The sequence below is a fragment of the Equus caballus genome, chromosome 10 (assembly GCF_041296265.1).
Source record: "Equus caballus isolate H_3958 breed thoroughbred chromosome 10, TB-T2T, whole genome shotgun sequence".
In the NCBI taxonomy this organism is placed as follows: domain Eukaryota; kingdom Metazoa; phylum Chordata; class Mammalia; order Perissodactyla; family Equidae; genus Equus; species Equus caballus.
In genome coordinates, this window is record NC_091693.1 from 91309715 (window position 1) to 91334008 (window position 24294).

The 24294-nt window shown below is 35.5% G+C and overlaps 1 protein-coding gene across 11 annotated transcripts in view; it reads right to left on the bottom strand.

Moving 5' to 3' along the window:
• Window positions 1-24294, bottom strand: part of REPS1 (RALBP1 associated Eps domain containing 1) — a 79329-nt gene that overhangs the window by 17155 nt on the left and 37880 nt on the right. For 2 of the 11 annotated variants that reach the window (XM_023651213.2, XM_023651211.2), the window contains exons 2-10: window positions 21771-21894; window positions 19914-20110; window positions 19628-19781; window positions 18992-19116; window positions 18316-18478; window positions 17998-18061; window positions 16704-16858; window positions 5905-6026; window positions 2435-2515 (exon numbers count right to left, since the gene is read on the bottom strand). In XM_023651213.2, the coding sequence (XP_023506981.1) occupies window positions 2435-2515; window positions 5905-6026; window positions 16704-16858; window positions 17998-18061; window positions 18316-18478; window positions 18992-19116; window positions 19628-19781; window positions 19914-20110; window positions 21771-21894 (1185 nt within the window). The remainder of the gene's footprint in view (window positions 1-2434; window positions 2516-5904; window positions 6027-16703; window positions 16859-17997; window positions 18062-18315; window positions 18479-18991; window positions 19117-19627; window positions 19782-19913; window positions 20111-21770; window positions 21895-24294) is intronic. The other 9 variants (XM_023651212.2, XM_070225560.1, XM_070225563.1 and 6 more) reach the window with 5 other exon arrangements.

Below are 24294 nucleotides of genomic sequence, written 5' to 3' on the forward strand. Positions count from 1 at the left end.
ACACTTCTCATCAGTCAAGAGTTTCCCAGCAGAACCAGATTCTACCAGAGGCTATTAACTGATAAGCAGTTCAACAAAAGTAATCAAGTTTCTGCAAATGAGATATCAGAAACTCAATTTCATCACAATTCTGGGAGCCTAATAACTAACCATCTCAGTTTACATGTGAGGTCACTGTACTGTGTGATAGCTGTCCTAAGTGCTACAGAGTAGTTTAAAGCTTTCCATAGACTTTAACTTTATTGGGCAAACGGCTAAATATAAAATTTTAGCTTTTCAAAAATGTTCCATTAAACATTTCCAACACTGTAAGGTATGTTAAATTCATATTAGAACTGCAGTGGTTTTCTCTCCTAGGTGATTCTTTTCTAATCTGAGCAGATGTTATCTTCTTACTTATAACCCTTATTTATATAAGCCCTGAAAAGGATCATCTGGGATTGTGGCTACAGGCTGTGTTCTGCAGACAGGCATGTGTCAGGCAAGCATTAAACGAAGGTTAAGAAACTCAGACTCTCAGCGAGAGCATGGCATTGAGTGAGATTACTAGTTGGGGGAACAAGTTTAGATTTGTTTGCCACCATGAAAGAAAAAAGATAATTCTAGGTGCCAGATGATAAATATTTAAGACTGCCAACTTTATCAAATTTAGAGGTCTAAATTCAAGTTTAAAATGTCATTTAACCACTTTTAATTTTCCAAGAGCCTCCTGCCACATGAGAGAGAAAAGAAAGTGTCGAGTCACACCATTTTAAACATTAGAGCTGGAATTAATAAATTTGGATATTATTTCCAAGAAGTTACAAGAACATCACTTTTATTCAGTCAAATAGTCCCCTGCATTTCCTGCCAGTCACGAGTCAATTTATTTTGCCTCCAAGTTCTAGATTTTTAGATATAATATTCTTTCCTGGCATGACAAAGATTCATAATACTATGAATTATGAATTATTTTCAATATCTCTTGAGTTAGAGAATAAAATGCAGTTTCTTTATTGCTACATCAAATCTTCCTTCCCAATAACCTATTTTAAATGGAATTAATTGACTGTGTAAGTAGGAGATAAGAATAATATGGAGAAATGAAACTTACAGCTAAAGTAAAACTTTCTTTTTAGCTTACAGCACCTGTCACTGCCTAAGAGACCTTAATCATAGCTGCTAGTAAGCAGCAAAAATTCTAAGTGCTGTCCCTTTATTTCTCTTTCATTTTTCAGAGATTAAAACCAAAGATTAATGCCCTCAAAGTAACAAGAGAAGCAAAAGGCAGAGATAATTTACATATTAATTGGCTCTTGAATAACTAACAGACTATAAAACAGACACTTAAAAACACTTCCATACATTATCTGTTTGATTTCAATATAACAGTATCCTCTATATTTCAAATAGATATAAATTCTTCAAAAGTATAACACACCAATGATCCATTAATTTAAACTGCTGAAGATGTACTATTACCTTTAAATGCCACTTCTCCCAAATCCACATTAAATAACAGGACATTTTTATATTTAATTAATAAATGCTGTCTTTGATCAGAAACATCTAAAATGAACGCCTGTGTCACTTTCTCCATATCTTTTCACCAAACTCATGTTACAAATCCTACTTCTCTCTACTCTCTTCTTCCCTTTCTTCTTCCTTCCTTTTCTTTTTGAAAGGTGCTTATTATTAGCAGGTCTTTCTCTTTAAAAGAGAAAAAACTAAAAGGAAAAGCAAGAGTGAACAGTGAGAGGAATGATTAACATCTAAGGTTTTGAAGTTTTCAAGTAACTTGAGGGACAGGTGGGGCATATGCAAAATTAATTCTATGGGGACAGGATATATTTCTTAAATCAAGCTGTGAACTCTGTAGCATTTTCAAAGCAACACAGTGCACCACGGGAAGACAAGACAGAAGCTCCTTTGCACAATGGGAATCTCTGACCAACAACTCTGTATTGTTTTGCTGAACTTGATTCTCTTTAACAGAACTCAACATACTAGTTAAGTCAAAGCCATACCATTTGGACTGTTAAAATAAAGGATGACATTGCATATTTACATACATAGTACATATTACGTGAAGTGTAAGCATACAAATAAAACAGCATTTACCAAATGTCACTACACTGAAATAAGCAGTATATGTATAATATAACATACATTTAATCAGCAAATGAAAACAAGGTCAACTAAATCGTCACAAAATGCTTCTTTACACACATGTACCAGATTTTAAAAACATAGTTTTCTCTTGCCAAAATAACTAGAAGATATAAAGAACAGTAAACATGTTCTTTCCACCCTTAAGCACACAAAAATTGAAAAGCCTGTCACCATTTCCCTCTAAGCATCCCACTGAATCATGCATATCAGCTAAAAACATAATGAATGGAAATTTGGGTTAATAAAATTAATTTCAAACAAGCAAGCTAAGTGATTGACTTACAGGATCAGCTGGTGCAATGTTAGAATCAAATTGGGTCAGAGTTTGTGAGCTTGAAGAGCGTTCACTAAATGTCTCCCACTGCTGAACAGACAGAGGAGAGACAAGTCAGCATGACAAGAAAGATGGAGTAGAGACCACTGGAGAAGATTTAGCAAAGTCATTCAGAGGTTGCACTGCAAGTTGCATTTCACAGGTCTGAGAAAATTCTGTAATTTCTATTTTTCTATAAACATTTTATACTTATCTATGCCAGGCCATCTTGTAAGGTAAGCTGAGCAGTGTCCCAACCAAACGTGCAGTAACAACTGACTGCAATCTCCATGGAAGAGATTCAAAACCTTACACAACTCAAATGCGAAATACAGCACAGGAAAAAAGTCTAAGTGGTACAAATGGTGACAGAGTAAAAATGTGAAGGGGTTTGTCTTGACTAGAGAAAGAATAACTTCAAATCCTTCTTTTTTAAATTCAAATGTTAATATATTGATTTGATGATGCTAAAGAACCTTGAACACCAAAGTTTTTGTCAAAACAAAGCAAGTCAGTGTGAGTTGCCAGTGCGACCCCTGAAAGATGATTCTATTATGTACGTGCACATATTTTATACACATGTATAGATATTTAACAAAATATAATTAGATAAAATGCAAAGAATTCTGGAATTAATATGTTGGGGCTTATGTCAATTGGTAGCAAGTCAACCCCCGCCATCAGCACCACAAACAGGGCCATGCCAGACCACAAGACAGAACTGCCAGTCAGGCACCCAGCCCCACCCCATGCTGGAAAAATCAGAAGGCGGCCACAAGGAGAGCAAATCAAGCATCTGAGTATGTGTTATACATAGAAGACGTATTTTGATATGAAACACTACTCTTCTAAATGAGGTATACAAATATTATATCTCAAAATAGGTGGAGTGATAAGTCAATATAAATTTTAGTAAATTCCATTTGTTTTGGAGATCTTAGTAATAAAACAGTATAGAATTTTTATATCAAAGTTGGATTAAAGTTATTAAAATTTGATTCTTAAGAATTATCAGTTATATCCTCAAGACGGAAAAACATCTACACATAGAGTATATACACATGAATGTTTACACACAGACACACCTATCCCATTAACCAAAATCCTCTTTTTATAATTCAGTACGGAAAAGTACATTTTTATGCTTCAAAGTTTGACTTACTATTCAAAATTGATATTCAATTTGAGAAGACGTAGATATTAAATACTAGCAAATGAATACACTGATGAAAATTATCTACAGAAAAGGCTAAAACCATCACTCAACAACTTTCCCTACAGATTAGTCTTAAAATCATGAAAATTAAGATAAATTAGGAAAAACTGATGCATTCAAAGTATTTCCTGAATAAAGAAAACCCACAATAATTCACTTTTATCATGGGACATTGCTTCACGGAAGTGGCTTACCAATGTTTGTGAATATAATCAGTTTCTTCAATAATTATTTTTGCATAGGTATAGAAGGAATTTGTTAAAATCCTAATTATCTAACTGTGGAGAAAAGTTCAAGTATAGAAGATTTTTGCCAAAAAGAAAGCATTTATCTATTTAGTGGCATCGAGTTTCACTTGATCTCACAAGACTGTATGTAAGCCACGTGGAGAGCAGAGGGAGCCCTGACCTTCCTACTGTAGAACAATGGTTAAAGCGCAGCTCCGGAACCAGAGGACGGAATCCTAGTCACAGGGCGCAGCCTCACGCAAGTTACGTAACCTCTCTGTGCTGCAGTTTCACCGTCCCTACGCTACAGGATGGCTATAAGGATGTAAAGAGTTAGTAAATATAAACAGCTTTTTGAACAGACCTGGCACATCAGAAGTGCTCAGTAATTCTTAGGGATCATTATTAGTGTTATTTCCCCACAGTGCCTCACCCATATTTGTAGGTGCTGAATAAACATTTGTTGAAAGAGTATTAGTGCTCTGTGGCAGAAAATTAAATTATAATTAAAATTCCACATCCTAAGTAGATATTTTTAATAAATATTATTAAAATGTCTCAAAATCAATGTTAGTTTTATTAACATTCTGATTTTCCACATATAATAGGAAAAAAAAATAATTATGACATTCATGACCTTATTACCAAATACTGCCAAATGAAACTTGTTAGGAATATTTAAAAAGGGAAAATGCAACTACTTAGAATTTGGAAAGGACTTCCATTCCTAGTCTTTAATGATCACATGCAATTTTATTTAGAATGAAGATGGGCTTTAAGAACTGAGACGCTTTAGAAAGAGCTGCTTTTATTTATGAACTGATATCAATGGAATAAAAATACTCTACTAAGGCTTAATTCCTCCCTCTGAAAAGACACTTATAGAAATGGTTTGACATTGGACAGTAGGACAGACAGTATAATGTTATAAGGTCTCAGACAAAGGTATTTGTGATTATGCCACAAAGCAGCAGCAAGTACTTTAAATCTGCCAGTTACTTCTCTATTTTTCAACTGTCCAAAATTAACTAGTGTCTCGTTAATCAAGTACTTTTCTGCCTTCAAAAGATATAGAAAGCAAAGAAGCTCAGAAGTTTTTCCTCGAAGTCAATAAACTTTTATATTTGTAGCACAACCTAAAAGTGATAAAAAAAAATTATAAGGAAAAGAATGTAACTTGGTCACAAAGAAAACTGCTCTACCAGGCTAGAGCAGTGGTTTCCAACTGGAGTTCTTTAGAACACTCAGGTCTAACAGAGGGGCCTCAAGGGGGCTCTGGGGAGGCAGGGCCTCAGGCCCTCTTCCCATATGCTAATCAGAGTGGCCCTCTTTTTATTATTTTATATAATGGAGTTCCAAAGTAATGGGGGGGGGCACAGTATATTTGTCTCAGATTCTGTTTTGCATGCTGTGCCTGGTCTTCCATAACGTATCTTTAACCACTGCATTCAATAGGGTTAAATTACCCCATTCTGTAGTGAATAAAGCTACATTATTATAAATAGCTTAGGTTGTAGAAAATACTTTTTCCACGTGGAAAGCTGGATTAGTGACTTCTCATATCACTTCCAACGCTAAGATTCCAAATATATTATCACATACCTTGCTTACAGGAATGAGAAGGCAGTATGACACAGTGGGTGTGCCAGTTGATGGAATCAAAGGACTTGTGTTCAAATCTTAGCTCTTGTCTCCCACTGGCTATCAGATACCTTGGTCAAGACATTCACCCTTTTGACTTAACTTCATATGTACCCTGATTAATTCACAGAGTTTTAGTAGGAATGAGTGGTAGAAACCAAATAATAGTGTATATATATATGAAAAAGTACTTTGAAAACTTCAAAGAGTTATATAATTACCAACATTTATCACAGTCTATTTGATGTGGTCTCAACTATCCATGTATGCTGAAAGCTATATGCTGAAATTACTCTGTTTGAAACTTCTTACCTTAAAAAAGCTAATGTTAATGAAAGAAAATGAAGTTCGCTAACCTCACTGCTCTGATTCAGCTCAGGCCAAGTCTGGTTTAGTGAGGGCATCGATGGTGACTTGCTTGGAGGTGCTTCTGCAGGAGAGCCTGAATAACCTACCTCACCTGGCTGATCCCCAACGTCTGGAATTTAAAAATAGAGAAATTCCTCTTAAACAATATATTTTAATTTAGGAATATTTACTTACCAAAAAACCTAACAGAAGATTTTCACAAATTGTAATTTATAATCTAAATTTCCTTTCTTCAGGTTCCCAAAAAAACCATTTCAACAATCAGACAATCAGGCAATATTTATTCCTGCTACTTATTGTCTACCCGAAACTACAGCTTTCTATGAAAATAAAAGCTAGTTAGGAATAAACAGAAAAAACAGTGTTACACATAACAATGAGGCAATAGGGCACGTGCTTTGAATCATTTTCTGCTAACAGGGATGGATTTGTACCAGTTCCCAAAGTATATTTCATGGAATATTAATCATTAAGGTGTTTTAAAAAATCAGGTTTTCTGTTCGCGCGCTCCGCTGCAGGCGGCCCAGTGTTTCGTTGGTTCGAATCCTGGGCGCGGACATGGCACTGCTCATCAAACCACGGTGAGGCAGCGTCCCACGTGCCACAACCAGAAGGATCCACAACGAAGAATATACAACTATGTACCGGAGGGGCTTTGGGGAGAAAAAGGAAAAAATAAAATCTTAAAAAAAAAACAAACAAAAATTAGGTTTTCTGTTCAAACACATTTCAGGATACTATAATTTCCTGTTGGAGCATTCCCATGCACATTTTTATTCCAAAGACTTGTAATGTTCTAGAGCAAATAAATTTTATTTAAATCAGTTTTTCCCAAACACAAACCATTTTTTATCATATAAAAACCCTCAATATTCCCTTGGAATATACTTTGGGGAGTATATTTATACTAATCCATTCACATTTTCTCTACAAGTCTCCCATGTTACCAAAAAGCAGCATGTATTTGAAAGGCAGACAGCAAAAGGATAGGAAGAGTCCCAGATATGGGCAAAAAGCAGTCAATGAGCCCAGGTAAAGCAAACATCATCAGGCTTACCAGCACTTACAGACTTAACTGAGACAGCTACAAACCCATGAAACAAGTTCTCAGTGGTTTTTAGAGTATTATGTGGTAGCATATTCTACTTCTAATTAGTTAAGCCTTACTCTCTCTCTCAAGGTACAACTTAAAAACAGAAGGGGGGGTCGGCCCGGTGGCGCAGCAGTTAAGTGCACACGTTCCGCTTCGGTGGCCCAGGGTTCGCCAGTTCGGATCCTGGGTGTGTACATGGCACCACTGGGCAAGCCATGCTGTGGTAGGCGTCCCACATATACAACAGAGGAAGATGGGCATGGATGTCAGCTCAGGGCCAGTCTTCCTCGGCAAAAAGAGGAGGACTGGCAGCAGATGTTAGCTCAGGGCTAATCATTCTCAAAAACATAAATAAATAAATAAAAACAGAAGGAATTTCCCTGGTAACTAAACTCTCATTCCAATCTTCCCAAATTTTACATGGCCTTGAATATAATCTCAGTCTGAAAATCACATTAACTGCCATATTAATGGGGAGTACCTAATTTGTTTAGAAGCTGTTTAAAATCTGATCCTAATCTGTCACTATCTCAGTTTGACCATGGGCAAGTTGAATAAAACAGCACCTGAGTTTCTCCATCATAAAGAAAGACATTTGCCATTAAACGTTAGCACTGTGCTTCAAATTTCTAAATAGACAGCTATATAATGACTTTGCAACATATAGGTTTTAACCTTTCAATCTATTATAAGAAAATCTTTCATATTTTAGTGCCTAACATAAGACTAACACATACTAGTTACTCAAATTTACTGAATGGACTGCTTTTTGTGTTCTTCATTTAAATTCATTCTCCTTTACTGTTATTTTCCTAGAACCAAAATTAACTATTGATATTTTGAAAAAGTTCTCAAAATTTCTCTCTGCCCTATTCTGTTACACAACTATCTCTAAATATTTCCCTCCTTTACTTACCTGACATTATTTCTTTATAGTCATATCACACTGCAAGTTTTAATTTGCAGTACAGCATATTTTGACAAACTTTTGTTTTGTAAGATGAGGAATTGTTGCTATTTTCTTCTTAATCCTATCCCTTTTTCAGTAAAAGTGTCAGAGTGGTATAGAACCAGTAGGAGGCAGAAAGGCTTCAGATAATGTTCTATGAAGACTTCTCAACTCAAAGCTCTCGGAGAAAAACTAACGAAAAACTATTTATGGTAAATAGTAGCAGCAAATTCCTTATGGGGATCAGCTTGTGGTTTTCAGTGAGAAGAAAACTTACGGACTTTTTTTCTATGATAATAAGAGAAAGGAAGTTAAGGAAAGGAATAATAGCTATAAATCTGACAGTTTACCGGAAGCAAAACTCTGTCAGGAGGATAGTGAATGAAGAAATGTCTTTAAGAGATCCCCCAAGGTAGATAGGAAAGAAAAGAAAACTAAATATAATTAAAATAGTATTAACCAAAAGATGATTCATTTTCAAAAGAACCTATTTAAAGTCAGACCACCCTGCTTAAGTTTCAAACGTCACCGTAGGGCAAACTAGGGCCCTGGTTTGGCTTTGAGACCTCCGTTCTCATGACGTTTTCTACTGACAAATTTAGGGCCAAACTGCACCTCTCCACCCCTCATAGCAGTTATGATCTGTGACAGATTCTGGTGGCCCCTCTGATTCACGGGCACAAACTGCAGGGGCTCCTGCTTCTTGAGGCTGAGAACGGAAATGTCATTCACCCCAAAATTATGCTTCATAATTATCCCACTACAGTTACTTTCTTAGAGTAGCAGTTCTCAGTGTGGACCACGGACTCCTGGAGTCCCCAAGACTCTTTCAGGGTTTCTGAAAGGTCTAAAAGATTTTGTAATCATTTTTGCTTTGTAATAATAATAATAATAATGCTTTTTCCTATGTTGGCACATTTGCACTGATGGTGCAAAAGCAACAGTGGGTAAAACTGCTGACTTAACAGCAAGAAATAAGGCAGCAACACCAAAATAAATGAGTAGTCACGTATGGTTCACCATCATACACTCCAGTTAAAACAAATAAATAAACAGGCATGGAAATCTCACTGGGGAATGTTCACAGCTAAGCAGTAAAAATTATTTTTATTAAATTTCAGTCTTGAAAGCACATCTTTTTAATACTTCGTGTGGTAAAATGGGAAATATGTATAGAGAACTTCTGTTTCACATCAAAGTACAATGGTTGTCTCAAGGAAAAGTATTGTGTGATTCAGCTGTAAGCTAAACAGGGCACTTTTTTCATGGAACACTATTTTTCTTGAAAGAACAGCTGATAAACTGTAATTATTCAGACTTGGGTAGTAGGAAGGCATTTTCTCAAAAATGAATTAAGTGAGCCTGTCAATTCAAGGAAAACAACTGTTTTCTATTTGTTACTAATGAGAAAGTTTGAGCTTTCAAGAGAAAATTAGAATTTTGGAAAATGTGTATCCATGTCCATAAGCTAAAGAGCTTCCTAGTACTTAAAGATTTCTGTGACAAGACAGGTTGTATTATTAATAAATATGCTTTCTGGATATTTTATAATAAAATGTCCCAACATTTGAAAGATCTCTATAACTCAACGAACTGATGTTACAAATAATCGATGCATTATGTTACAAAACCATGCTTGGGTAGAAGATTCATTCAGTGTATTCAAAGTGCAAGACAGACCTACGGATTTTCTGTAATAGCACAAACAATTCGTTAATGTGGCTTCAGCCTTCACACTGCAATTAATCTTTAAGAAACCACCATTTGTTGATTTTTGGTATAGTACAAAGAATATCCATAACTATTTGAAAACAGTCCTTCCTTTTACTATGTGAGCCCAGATTTTCTTCATGTACTAGAGATTAGCATCCTTTTTTCTAAAAAGGGCCAGACAGTACAGTGATGCACTGCATGAGGACGTGTTGTCAACAACGCAGAGCATCTACAACAGTGGTCTCATAAGATTAGTACCACACAGCCTACGTGTGTAGTAGGCTATACCATCTAGGTTTGTTTAAGTATAGTCCATGACGTTTGCACAATGACAAAATCAGCTAATGATGCATTTCTCAGAATGTATTGTCAGGAAGCGATGCATGACTAAATATTTTAGGTTTTGCAGGCTGGCTATACGTTCTCTGTTTCAACTATGTGACTCCGCTGTTGCACTGCAAAAGCAGCCACAGATAATCTATAAAGGAATGAGCTTGGCTGGTGTTCCAATAAAATTTTATTTATGGATACTGAAATTTGAATTTCATGTAATTTTCATGTGTCATGAAATATTGTTCTTCTCTTTTCCCCCAAAAGGTAGAAAGAAGAAACACACACTTTGTTGTGGGCCATCCGAAAACAGCCAGCACACTGGATTTGGCCCTGAGAGCTGGTCTGAAATCCCTGATAACACCACAAACAAAATAACCTATCCCACAAACTGGACACAGAAGCAAACACGAGAATCTAGCTATCTTCTACTAAACCAGATACTAAAGAGATTTGCAAAAGTCTAAGACAATACCTTCTTTTCATAATTTTTTTTAATTTTGGAGAATATCGCTATTTGCATAAACAATCTATGCTAATATGTAAGGATTTATTATTGTTTTAAAGTAAAGCAATGTGTTTTTTAAATTTATCATTTTTAATTTCTAATAGGGTAACTATTGATAGATCTAATCCAATAAACACAGGCTTCTTGGGGTCCACAATAATTTTTAAGAATGTAAAGGAGTCCTAAAAAGCTTGAAAATTACTATCCTAGAAAATCCAAAAATTATTTCTGGGATAAATTAGCAAAATCACACATTGCTTCTCTCCTACTTCACATACTGAACAACAAATGGCAGTAGAAAAAGAGCAAACTACCTACATTCTAGAAGCTAACAGTCACAAGTCTGAAGAGAAGCAGTAGGTCTGTAAATAAACTGCTCCTCGGCTCCCTAGAAACACCGGGCCCACAAGTTAGTCTATGGCTGTGTCCTGATGGAGGCAGGGCGTAGTTTTACGCTTACCTGATGCAGTGTTCCAACCTAGCCTCCTGCCGGAACACTGTGTCAACCCTGCCTCCCTCCTGAGGGTTCTCTGCCCCTGACATCATCAGAGCATCAGGGCTGAAAAAGAAGAGCATGAGCCTAAATTATTTGTTAAAGTCAACCCTAAAAGGGCTTTAATGCAAAAATTATCTCCATGTATAAAAATGTGTCTGGAAGACACAACCCAGTGTGATCACACTGACACACTGTCAATCTACATTTAAAAGTCAGTAATAATACTGAGTGAGTGCAAACCAGACTTTCAGGATTGCACTGGAAAATAAAGACACTGTCAGTAGTTTTCATCCTTCTGGCCTCCAAAAACTGAAAAGTCCACAGATTAGGTTCTGTACAGTGCACCTAGCTGAACAACCTCTTAAGGAATTTCAGTTTTATTCTAGGTTTACAGCCTATCCACCCTAAATTTCTCTTATTTTCTTAGTATTACACTCAATATACTAAAAAATTGTTTCAAAAATAACTGCCAGCTATTGTTAATCTTACAGAAATATATACACTTCCTAAAGTCTTATGGTTTAAAACTTATTGTGCTTTCAAGTAGCAAAACATATCTAGGAAGAATTCTTTAATCACGAAGTTTCAATGTTCCAATCTCATATAATAGCTTCATCAAAGCAAAAGTAACTATACTTTTTATCTATTTGAAATGTGAATACTATTCTTAGAAGAAAAAATATTTAAAATAAAAAATAAACAGGTTTGGATAAATTTTAAATCTTCAAGGAAAACTACAATGGTACCTTTTTCATTCATACTTAAAAGACAAGGATAAGCAATATATATGTAGAAAGAAACTAAAGACAAGTTTTGCTTTGAATGATATCACATACATCAAAAAACTACATTCTATTTCCAAAGTTAATTCCACTTTTCTCTAACACTCCACAAAATGGAAACTTACGCAGTAAGCAGACCTTAAGAAGGTCTATGTAGAAGTCTATGTTTTCAATTAAAATGCAAGATTTAAAAAAAAGTAAGTAAAAGTTGTGTCCAAGAAGGTTTGAAAAGAAACACTCACCCAAAATACTAACTAAATTGTATCTGTGAACTTTTTTTTGCAGTACTGATTGATACCTTATAGTAACTCCCTTTTGACTCAGCTATTATACTTCAAAGAATGTTCCATACAGATATATAGGAGGTTCCCATTATCCAAGAATAACTAAAAACAGGAAAAGTGCACTTAAAGTTAATCTACTTAAAATAAGGACTAAAATTTCATAGGAAGAAAAAAAATTTAATTGAGACTTTGTCTCCAAAACTTACACAGAACATTGTGAAAACGAGTGTAAAGAACAGAGAATGAAAGGTGTGCAATTTTTGGGTGTAATTTGGTGGCAAAATAAATAAAAGCATGAAGTCAGTTGGCGAATATTTACTGAGGGCCTATATATAAATATAGTAAATAAAGATAAGGCATTGAGCAAGACAAGGCTCCCGTTTCCGTGGAGTTCTCTTTCTAACAGGAAGACGACATTTTTCACCCCTCTTTTTGACTTTCACAACACACCGTAAAGAAAAAAGGTCATTTCTGCAAAATTAATTAAAGGTATCATTAATTATTCCCAAGGACTCTTACTAATCCACTGATGTTTAAACTATAATCTTTTAAAGTCCCTACTGTGTCATCCTTGTAGAGATTTTCTCCTTCAAGTATTATCTAGCCTTGTTTGTCAATGTCTTTGCCAGGAATTTGAGGAGTTCTAATTATTTTGACCATTTTCATTAAATGATGCATCTTTGCGAATATTTGCAATAGTATTGATTTGTGAGCTACACAACAACTATCTGGAAAGAAATGACACTAGTGTTTAGAATTGTATGTGTGTGTATGGGGGGCTTGAGAAACAATTCCTTGAGTGGAAACTAAGTGATGAAGATTAGTACATATTTTCATTATTTTTTCCTCTGCAACTAAAGGCACTTGGAGAGTGAATTTTCAAAGAAGAGTTTCAGGGTTCTTTGCGCAAAACAAAGATGTATGTATCTTTTTTTGCAGCACTGTTTTAAAGGTAAAGCCAGGAAACTACCCAAAAATCCATCAACAAGTTAACTGGTTACATTAAGGCATATCCATATTATGGAATACCTTGTATGATAAAGAATGTGACAGCTCTATATGTGACAAGGTGCAAAGACGTCCAATGTTATAAGAAAAAATATCAAGGATGTATAGTGTGATCGCACTTGTGTAAAACAGATATCTGCACTGTTACTTGCGTAGGTTTTTATATGCTAAAATTTTCCAGATGAACACAAGAGAAACTCTTAACAGTGATTAACTTGCATCAACCTAATCTCAAGTATGGATTTTTGGTAAATTATTCACAAAAAGTCTCTAGCTTTTAAAAATATTCATTTGGAATACTGCTAGGAGTTTGGGGACCTAAGCTACGCACCACATCAACAACAATGAAACACAAGCTCAAATTTACTTTAGAAAGCAGTGATTAAGGAGGAGGAGACAGAATAGGGAGCAAATTCCTTTCTCAATCTTTGAGCATCTCAACTAGATATTACTGAGTTACTCATGTGAGCAGTGTGATGTAAAGACAGAAAATAGTTTAAAAAACAAGTGGTTTAGCTATTTAGTCATTTCCAAACTGTGAATGCCTATGCACGTACTCAAAGTGCACCCTGCTAGGTAGTGACGTGTAAGAAACAAGACCAGTCTGGCTACTACCCATCCAGGAACCTTGAGTCTAGTTTAAGAGAGAGAGAGTTACCAACAATCACGAAAAGTACACATAAAATTGCAACCGTGCTACGAAGGAGACTCTTTGGGGACCGAGTTTAAGATGTATAGCACCTCCTCATCTTTGTTTTTACCTTAATCTTTTTTTTTTTTAAAGAAGACAACTGTTCTTAGAAGATGAACATATTTTTTTGAATTCAGCTTCAGAAAGCTGTTTCCGCAGATGAATTTTTGTATGCTTTCTTTTGTAAGACAACAAAAACCAGGTTTCCCTTTTTATTTACTCTAGTTGCCAAATTCAGTACTGATGTTAAATACGAAATATTTAAATTGAGGTCCACATAAGTACTTCTACCTATGATCCTTAGTTGTTCCGTTTATCTGCTATTTAATCCTGCAAATCTGTTCAAACGGTTTTGGAAAAAAATACATAGTTACCCCACCCATATTTTCAGGCCTACAGATAAGCCTAGCTTGTTACCCCAAGCAACTGTAACTCAAGTCACCACTATTCATCCTCCATTTTTCTATAAGAGCTATTTAAATTGTAAATACAGAATACTTGTGGAGCTAATATTTTAGTATGTCCCAACACGACAAATGTATAACAAATGACTATATTTTCACAGATAGAAATACGTCAAGAAAAAGATCGTATTTTAAACATGGCACACATCTGGCATCAATCCACTCAATAATTATTTATGGAGCAACTCAGTACATGCCTGGCAAGGTGCCAGATCCTAAGGCTACTACAATGAATATGGTACATTTCCTTTTTCTCAAGAAGCTCAGAGCGTAGTGGCAGAAAGAAGAAAAAGAGAACAGGACTCAGTGTGATGTGTGTCACAATAAAGAGCATGCAGGAGATGCTATGAGAGATCAGAGGAGAGAGAAATCACCTTGCCTGTAAGTCAGAAAGGCTCTAACGGGGATATTTAGGATAAATTCTCAGGTCAGCCAAAAGGAACTGTTTGGGTATTTCCCCTTTAACTGTAAACTTCTAAAAACACAGCTATTTAAAATGATTTCTATGGATATTGATTGATCCACAATGTCACACAACAATTTCTATATTCAAAGGACTTTGTGTCATATGAATCTCAGGCTTATGATAGGTAGGAGAAAAAAGATTGGTTCCCCTCACCCCAAAATTAACAGAACTCCAAATTTATCATTTAAAGCAGATTTGAATCTAATATTGTGCAGTCAAAATGTTTACAATAAATTTGATGAGAAAACCATATAGTATTATGTGGGAATGGGAAAAAACCATCTGAGTCTTTGATATCTTTCAAATTACAGTTGGAGCAATAGTTTACAGTTATATGCAAGCCAAAAAACCAGTGTCCCTTTGCTAAACAGATCTCACAGGTGTAAAAAGACAAATGCCCAAAAAAGAACTTCATGAATCATCAGCCTTAAAATTCAGGCAGTAGATCAAGTTTACAAAGAACCAGATTTTACTTAAATTAAATAAAAGAAAAAAAAAAAAGACTCCACTGACTACATGCAAAAGCCAGATTCACCAATCTCAATGTAACAGATAATAGAATCAGACAAGCCTCTAGAAAATGATATACAGCAGAACAAGCTTGACTTAAATTATTTCCTTGTATTAGTATGCTATCAGTTTTCAAAGGATTAAAGTCAGAGAAAAACTTTAGATACAAAGCCTAATTTTTAAATCAATGACACAGCAAGTCTGTGATTACCACAATTTCTCCCCTTTTGGCTACTATCAAATAAGCTAAACAAGTTCTTTCTGATTATTTCTTAATTAGGTAAATCGAAGTATTGTGAAGCAAAATTACCTAACAAAAATACTTAGCTTTCAGCTCAAATTAGAGGTTAAGTGACACTTAATAACGACCTGAAATAATTAGGAAAAATATCCTAGGATTCTCACAGGATAATGTTTCTAAAAAACTAAAATCAACCCTAAATTTCTTAATCAACATATTGGTTGATAAAAGGTCAGTATACAATTCAAGTCCTGAAACACGAATGGCATCAAATCCACATTTCAGGTGAAGAAACAGAAGGAGAAAGTAGAGTAAATGGTTAGAACTTGCCCAAGGTCACTGGAGTAATTAACAAACTGGAAGCACACTCAGATGCCCAGCTCCAGGGAGACTTCTCTTCGTGACATTAATGACATGCGTATGATTCTGCCTCTATAATTTAGACAGTAAAGTCAGAGTATATGCATTTCCAGGTTAAAGAGATGCTGCCTAACACATAAACGCCTTTTTGAGAGGCACATTCTGTTTTAACTTCTCCTTTAAAAGTATAAAATTCCTTCCATCATAATATCCAATACAGAATTCAGATAGGAAAGCACAAGACAAGAATTAGTTTTTATTAGACTCATTAAGAATTTAACATTAGATTTGCTTTTATTCAGAATTAAAGAAAAATGTACTCAGTTTTTACTCTTTATATTATTTCTTTTTAAAGAAAGATACCAGTAAATATGAGCATTTACAAAAATGTTCTTGTCAACATAACAAAATAGCATAATCTATAGTAAAACACAAAATTTCCAGGTTTCTTTAGTGTCTGAATTAAGGGAAAATGCTTGCAGATTGTAAAGGTCTAATGATAACCAGGCTTTTCCCTTCAACAAATAAAGACTCACTAAGTGGAAACATGTTGATGATGAAGACAGGCTATTTTACCCGCTTCAGAAAATATATAATCAATTAAAGGGCGGCAAAATAACAAGACACTGTGAAATGCTCTTCAAGCGCAGCAAGTCAAAGTGTCAAGTGAAATAGTGGCATATATTTTTTATCTCATTGTTTAGAGTTGACTAAGACAAACCATTAGCCCAAATTCAACCTGTACCTCTTACTCTTAAGGCAAACCTATGTGCTCTCGATGCAACGTCTAAGCTCTCAGGCTGTGTTAACATCTACGTCAACTCTGCTTTAAGACTCAAGTGTTACGTTTACCAAGGCATGCGATCAGGTCTTTTCAGCTCCTGATCTTACCTGCTGAATCTTCCAAATCAATCAGTTTGGGCATTAAGCTTTCAGGGAGTTTTTCTGGTAAGTCATAGCCATTCTTCCTAGCAACTACCAGATGAAAAGCAGCACAAAACTCATCCAGTGTCAATGCTCCATCTTTATCAAAGTCTGAGAGTTCCCTAGAAGACAAACATTATTAATATAATCATATTCTTCTTTGGATCACTTTATGTTTCAAAAAGAAGAAAAAGAAAACCTTTCCCAGAAAAACTGCAATCAATAATTTAAAGAATTCCATAGACGGGAGGATGTGTAATATAACAAATGTAGCAAACTGTTAACTGTAGAGCCTAGGCAGTGGACACATGGGCGCTCAAGGCACAATTCTTTACACTTTTCTATATGCTTGAAATTCTCTTAATAAAGTAAAAATAGCCCCATAAATAGCATGACCAAAAAATGACCTTTAACCCATATGTATTTTTTCTAACAGGATTTAGTGAAAGTCAGGCTTATTTGATAAATCACTGAAATTTTTCAAAACTTTGTTTTTGTTGTTATCAAAGTTCTACATGTGCGCTCTTTAAAGCATCCAACAGAATTACAGTCTTCATACAAAAAAAATACCAGCCCATCCCCTGTCCTTCCATTTCCTAGATGCAGAAGCACCCATTTTTGTATTTATCACCTCAAAATATAAATAGCATGTGCATCTTGCTAGTTCTTGATTTTTAAGTTTTAGGCATTATCTATCTACCTCCTAACTATAGCACTCTATGCTATTAAAAATGCTACTAATAAAACAATTATATTGACAAAAAGTGGAAATAACATTTATGTTTATCTGATAACTGTTTTCAAAAAATAATTTGTGACTGTAATTTGTGTTTTAATGGCTAATTCCAACTACACAGCAGGAATCCTGAGTCTTAGTCTGTATTTAAATGGGAACTAAGTACTGTTCTTTAATTCATGGCTTGGTATGGGCCTTACTAAGCTTGTATAGGACTTAAACAAATGGAATGAACATAACCATGTATGAGCCAACTTTGATTCCACGCATTATGCTAGCAACAAGAAACAGGTGATACAGTGTAAAGCATTTTAGCACTTTTAAAAGAACTACTGTGCCAGTATCACTTATTTCTTTTCTAGAGCGTGAGAGAGAAGCTGACTACTGTAAGGCAATACTGAGTTCTTTGAGAACACTCTTGAAAAGGTTACTCTAATAGTTTATTTTTTAAAGTTAAAAAGTCTACCTGCTGGAAACTCCTTTGAAACAACCCACCATACCCAACTAATGATACACCACACTTACCAAATGTGAGAAAGCTCAAGAATAGGGAGTTTTGATTTTGTAAAAAACTCTTTAGCTGCAGATCCTGAAATATTAAAACAGTATTGTTTAATGTTATTCTGAACTTACAGATCTAAGAATAACATGTGAGGTAAGAGTCTTAAGACTTTTTTCACGGGAAAAAGTAATCTTAACATGCTTTTGGTCTTCAGTGATAATAAACTTTTTAGACAAACAATTTGAGAATTAATTATCTTTTACAATCTCAGGTCAAAGAGATTATGAAATTGAAACTTAGTCCTGGCCCATCTAGAAGAATTTCTGTTTTTAACAACTCACCTGGAATAAATCCGTTTAGATCGGGTTGAATGGTTTTAAATTGATTTACATAATACTGTCTTTGTTCATCTGTTATTTTCCAGGGATCATCATAACTACTGGATTGCCTACGAATTTCATTGGCAGTTGTAGCTGATGCTACAGTTCGTACTGTTGTCTGGTCCTGTAAGGAAACATTTTTTCCTCAGTACAGTATCTATCTCCAAGATTATATGGACCAAGATTCCTAGGTGACTTATCTTGGAAGGTAAAACTTACTTTTTGTGGACCTTTAAAATATAAGAAGTCTTCAAAAACTCATCAGCAAACCACATATTTATTATAATCAGGTTATTGAATGTTTCTGCACAATGGTTATATAAATGTGTAGAATGAAAGCAATATGTAAGCAACAGAAAGTTATGAAAAATGTGCTAAGAAAGCCAAGCAAATATATTTCTAGACGCAGAAACCTTTCAAAACTTCACTAAGGAATTAGAAAGAAAATCAGCCAAAACTTCTAGTGAAACATTCCAATGATAACAGACCTAAAGAAAAGGCACAGAGCAGAGTTCTGTTTTTTATAAAAGAGTGAACTTGCATTTATAAAATTTGCAACAGCAAAATATAAAAACAATGACTGCAGCAATACTCTGAATGAAGCAAACAAAAATGCAATACCAATAAAATGTCACACCTGGACAGAAGCAGGATGCATGGCTAACAGAGCACTGGTTGGTGGAGTGTCTGCAAAACTGACCCAGTTTTCTTGGGGTGGAGGTGGAGAGTGCCCTGCCCAAACCGCGTCACCAGCAGAAGACACTGAAAGCAGAATGGGTACATGCTGACTCACTTCTGAAGGAGAGAATCAAGCTACCAGGTTTTTAACTGTAACAAATCACCACACACATCTCATAAAAGTTTTCTTTCAAACTCTAACTTTGAAGAAATCTTAATTTTCAAAATGGAATCTTTTCTGTCAATTTACAATTATGCCACATTTAAATCTTTTATACTGTTATAGTGTTTTCCTTGCCAATACTGAAACTAATATAATGTATACCTAATATTCTAGGAAATAATTATTCATTTTATCTTCAGAGTATCTGACATCTATAAACTTTTGTCTAAGTATCACAGATATAAGTAAATGCAGTTATCACTGTTTGAAATGATGTATCTACTTATAAATTTTCGTAGTTGGCTTTTGCTTCTATTTAAGGCACTTAACAGAATTAAAAATTGTCTTGGAGGCAACTCTTAAGGAATCTTACCAAATTTCCTTCAATTTACAACCCTTAGTAAATATTACTTCTGAAGAATTCTGAAATACCTGGTTGTGTTTCACTAAAGGGAGACCAAAATGGCCCAGGTCCCGCAAGAGGCCTCTCGCTGTTCCCCCCACTGGGATGACGGTTGTGCTTCCTCCATGTGTGTGGTGAAGTCGGTGGGGACTGCTGTGGTGAAACTACTGGGGACACAGGTTCCTAGAAAGAATATTATTACTTTGAAATTTAAATTTTAAGGTTAGCATTTTCATTATCAAGGTACTCAATAAATGTTTTAGTGTAGCATCTACACAGGACATCAGCTGATAACATTTACATGCACGTGGTTACCTGTTGATCTGCAGATGTACGAGGCTGGACAGTATCATGGCCTACGGATCCCTTTTTCACTTGCCCCCTGCCAGGTGGTGGAGGAATTACACCAGAATAAGACCCCTGATTTTCAGAATCTGAAGAATATGAGGCTGTATGACGAGATTCCTGTTCATTCTTTGAAGCAACAAATCTTGGCAGAGGAAGGTCCTTTACTGTTAACCACAAAAATAATTACTACTTTAAAATGATAAAGGACACATTTTGAAAACTGAAATAAGAGATGAACTAGATATTAGAAAGAATTTTTGCAAAAACTGATACAAAAATAACAGACACTAAATATTTATCATTACAAAATTTAGAGCGTCATCTCCCCTGGACTGTTTAGGAAGACTCTGATCTAGAAAGAAGCAGTAACACCAAACTGTCCTTCTAAGGGGTTACAACAATAGTTGTATTCACTGTCCACTGCACGTCTGGCCCTATGTTTGCACTTTATATTGATCTCATCTCAACCATATCAATCCTGCAAAGTCCCTATTTTACAGAGAAGGAAACTGAGATGCCAAGATCACTGACAGGATCTGAAGCCAGGCAGTCTGACCCCGAAATCTAGGCTGTTCCCACTCACACTGATTCTCTAAGGTAAGATGTTAGAGCTCTAAGTAAGACACAGAACATGTCACTAAGTTTGAGATTAGACTAATCTAGACATCTTCACGGCAGAAATTCCTGAAAACATCTTAGGGTTCCCCAACCAAAGACAGCACATGGTCTTCTATCTATCCACTTTAGTCTGGCTTGTGGTACTCCTACAGGCAAACAGTCTACACTCAATCTTAAATGCAGAAGAAAGAGAAAAGACTGAGAAGTCCTCTGCAGGTCAATCGACTCACACTCTTGGACTAGAAAAATACAGCAGCAGCATTATTTTTAGAAGAAAGTTCACTTCCCTCCACTATGACTATCTGTATCTCTCTTTAGAATCTCCACACTAAGGAGAGGAAATATTAAGCTTATTCAGTATTTATGTAAACCAACTCAAAATTACCTGAAAGAATGTAAACTCTCAACTCCAGAAAAATGACGTGTAGCAAACCAGAGGTCCACAATGAAAACCTCCGGCTGACTAATAAATTGAGCTGGTACTTAAAAGTGTTTCATAAGAATTCTAACATCACAGTAAGCCTCAAGTTTTCTCTTTCCCCTTTTCCCTGTGAAAACTACAGAATTCTCTGCATTTAAGTGCCAACCTTTACAGAATTTCCATCAACAAGACTCCAAAATTTAAAAAAAAAAAACAAAAATAAAAACAAAAAACCAAGTTAGCCTAGGTGCCACTTAAAAGGTGGTCAGATGTCTATAATTAGGTTTTAATCTGCTAACATTTTAATACTGTCTCTATCACCAGAAAGTGTTGGTTGGCTAATACTTTCTAATTTCAAATGGAGCTGTCTAGTCTTCCCAAACAAGAAAACACAAAGTATAATGTTGTTTTATACTTCGTTAGAAGATTATAACGGTGTCATACATGAAGATGGTCACTACAATCCATCATTTACCTTGATAAAAGTGTTCATCTAAATTCTTTCTAAGCAATTTTTTGTGAATTAATCCTGAAAAATTGCCATTTTTGTTTTTATATTATCATCAAATAGGTATGAAATACATATACACCATAACAGATTTAAGATAAGACACATTTTTCTAATATTCAAAACAAAAGAAGCATGGTAGTGAGAATGAGGTCATGACACTTTACTCAAGGGCACAAACGCCACTGTAAAATCCGGAAGACTTAAGAGCTCTACTGACTTCATTTGTGATTTGACGTCTACCTTCAGCTCAGTTACTAATGTGTTCCATATTTACCTGTATTTATACTTTCCACTCTTAAAGGGAAGCCAGACTGGGCAACAGCTACAAGTTTCAAAGCAATATAGAACTGACTTCTTCCAAAATAACCAAGTCTTTTTGCACCACAAAGCTCCTTAATCTGTAAAAGAACAGAATGTTAACATTAAGATTTATGACAAGAATTCTCCAAATAAGCAGTAGCTAACTTCTGCTGATAACTTCTTCAAAATACACAGCTGACATATGGTTTTTACTCTCAACTGATGACCAACTTCCTCAAGTTTCAGGTCTCCATGTTTGAAAATAACTAGGCACTGATCTGACAAGAAGGTCGTCCTTCCATATGATAAGCAATTGTATTAGAATAACTATTTTTTCTTAAAAGTCCTATCTTTTAGAAACAATATATCACCCACTCTTCTTCATAAACACTGTGCATAAAACAGGGCCAAAAAGTTCCTGCAACTAACAGATTATTATGCAGTCATTTAAAGTGATAGTCATAAATGACATATTAAGTGGGAAAAGCAGGATACATAATTTCAACCACATAAACACAAATTAGAAAACAACCCGATACATAAAAATTCAAACCGCAATTTTGTTAGGTGACATTAAGAGTAGGGTTTTTTCCTCTTAATTTCCAGATTGCACTTAACGTGGTATAAACCATTTTCTTTTAAAACAACAATTTGCCTGTTCACTTAGTTTTTAAAGCATGAAGGCTTTCAAGGATCTACACTGATCATTCTAGTCTGCAGCAAGTATTTCCAGACTGGCTACTACAAACAAGTTTCAGGCTAGAAAAGACAGTTTTAGGTTATGAGATTAAATTATAACTCCAAAAGCTAGAATAGATGTCTACCATACAGACATTATAAAGCAATCTTAAAATAAGCACTAAGTATTCTTATCTCAAGTTCTCAAAAAATACAAATACGTGTAGAAGGGGAGCATATTTAGCCTGTTTTCTTTTCCCAAAACACTCAAATGAAGATTAAGATGCCTGAGATGTTGTGGTATTAAGTCAGAAGTATCTACCAGAATTGCAAAAGAGCACCATCAATGTTAAGCAATACATCACAATAATAGTAACCATTTGTTTACATGCACAAGAAAAGACGACAGTCATTTTGGCTGTGACTGATCAGCACTGGAAGAAGCTCCTGTTTCTGCCTCTAAGGAACATCACTTCTGTGTAAATTTAATATGGCAAGCAGGATAAAGAGGTAGGTTTACATTAAGAGACCTGTGAGGAAAAGGAAGACCACACATCCCTGCAGGCTATGCAGGCATTTTGTTATGATTATTGTCCTTATCCACTACCCTTTTCTGTCCACTTAGCACCCCTTAAGGGATCATGACACATCCTAGACACTTCTGTTTATAAAACAAAGCATCTAAAATATGCCAAGTATATGCTAGATACAGGGAAACCCTAAAAGGAAATCACATGTAGTTTATTTATCCTTGTTACATACATTGCTTCAGGTGCCTGTGGGACATTCAGGGGGAGATATCCAGGGAACAGTCAGAAATACAGAGGAAGTGTTCAGAAGAGGGGAGCACGCAGTGAAGATGTGCTCCATACTTGGGAATGAGACAACCGGTGATGGCTGAAGCTGGGGGTAAATGAGATTGCCCATAAGCCTAGAGCAGGGAACACCAAAACCTCAAGGGCAGGTGTAAAAAGGAACCTATGAAAAACGCAGTGGAAGAAGTACCAGCAGCAGTGGGAAACCAAGGTGGAAAGAGGTTTTGGAAGGTGGGAGCAAGCCTTAAGGGAAGTAATCACTGCACGTACAGATTTATGTAAAAGGCATTCAAAAGGAGAAGCCACCCAAATTTATCACAAGAACAAAACAGATAAAATTAATTATGGAATAATATAATGAGAAAACTATGCAGCCCTTAAAACTCACTGCTTACAGTATTAACATTACGAAAACAAGAAGCAGGATCCAAAGCAGTATACACGAGTATAACCCCAATTTTATTAAGATATGTACATACAAATGGCAGTGAACGTGCCAGTGTTTATTTCTGGGTGCTGAGATTAAGGGATATTTGTTTCCTTTACATGGGTCTGAATTGACTACCAAAAATATGTATCATTTAATCAGAAAATTGATAAATAATTTCCAAAAAGGAGAAACAGTAGGGCCAAATACAAAAAGGGGAAAATACACTCTGTATTTTGCAACTAGGAGTTTTTTCTGCTTGAGTAGTTGTAGACATGAGGTAGGGTAAAATCTAGTTTGCAGTGGTTAAGAAAGAAAGAGGAGGAATTTAAGTGGAAAGACAGGTACAAAACAGGTTAAGATGCTTGGCTCTGAAGGTAAGTTTACTTTTGCTTCTGCTGAGGCTCAGCTAGTCAGCGGAAGAAGTGGCACTGGAAACCAGGTCTTCTGATTCCATGCCCAAAGCTCTTTCCATGTTGGGCAGGAGAGCAAGGAAGGATCCTATCTTTCTACTATCTCAGACATAACGAAATTTCAAGAGTTTGTATGTCAAGCTGCTGCCCCAGGAAGCAGGAAAG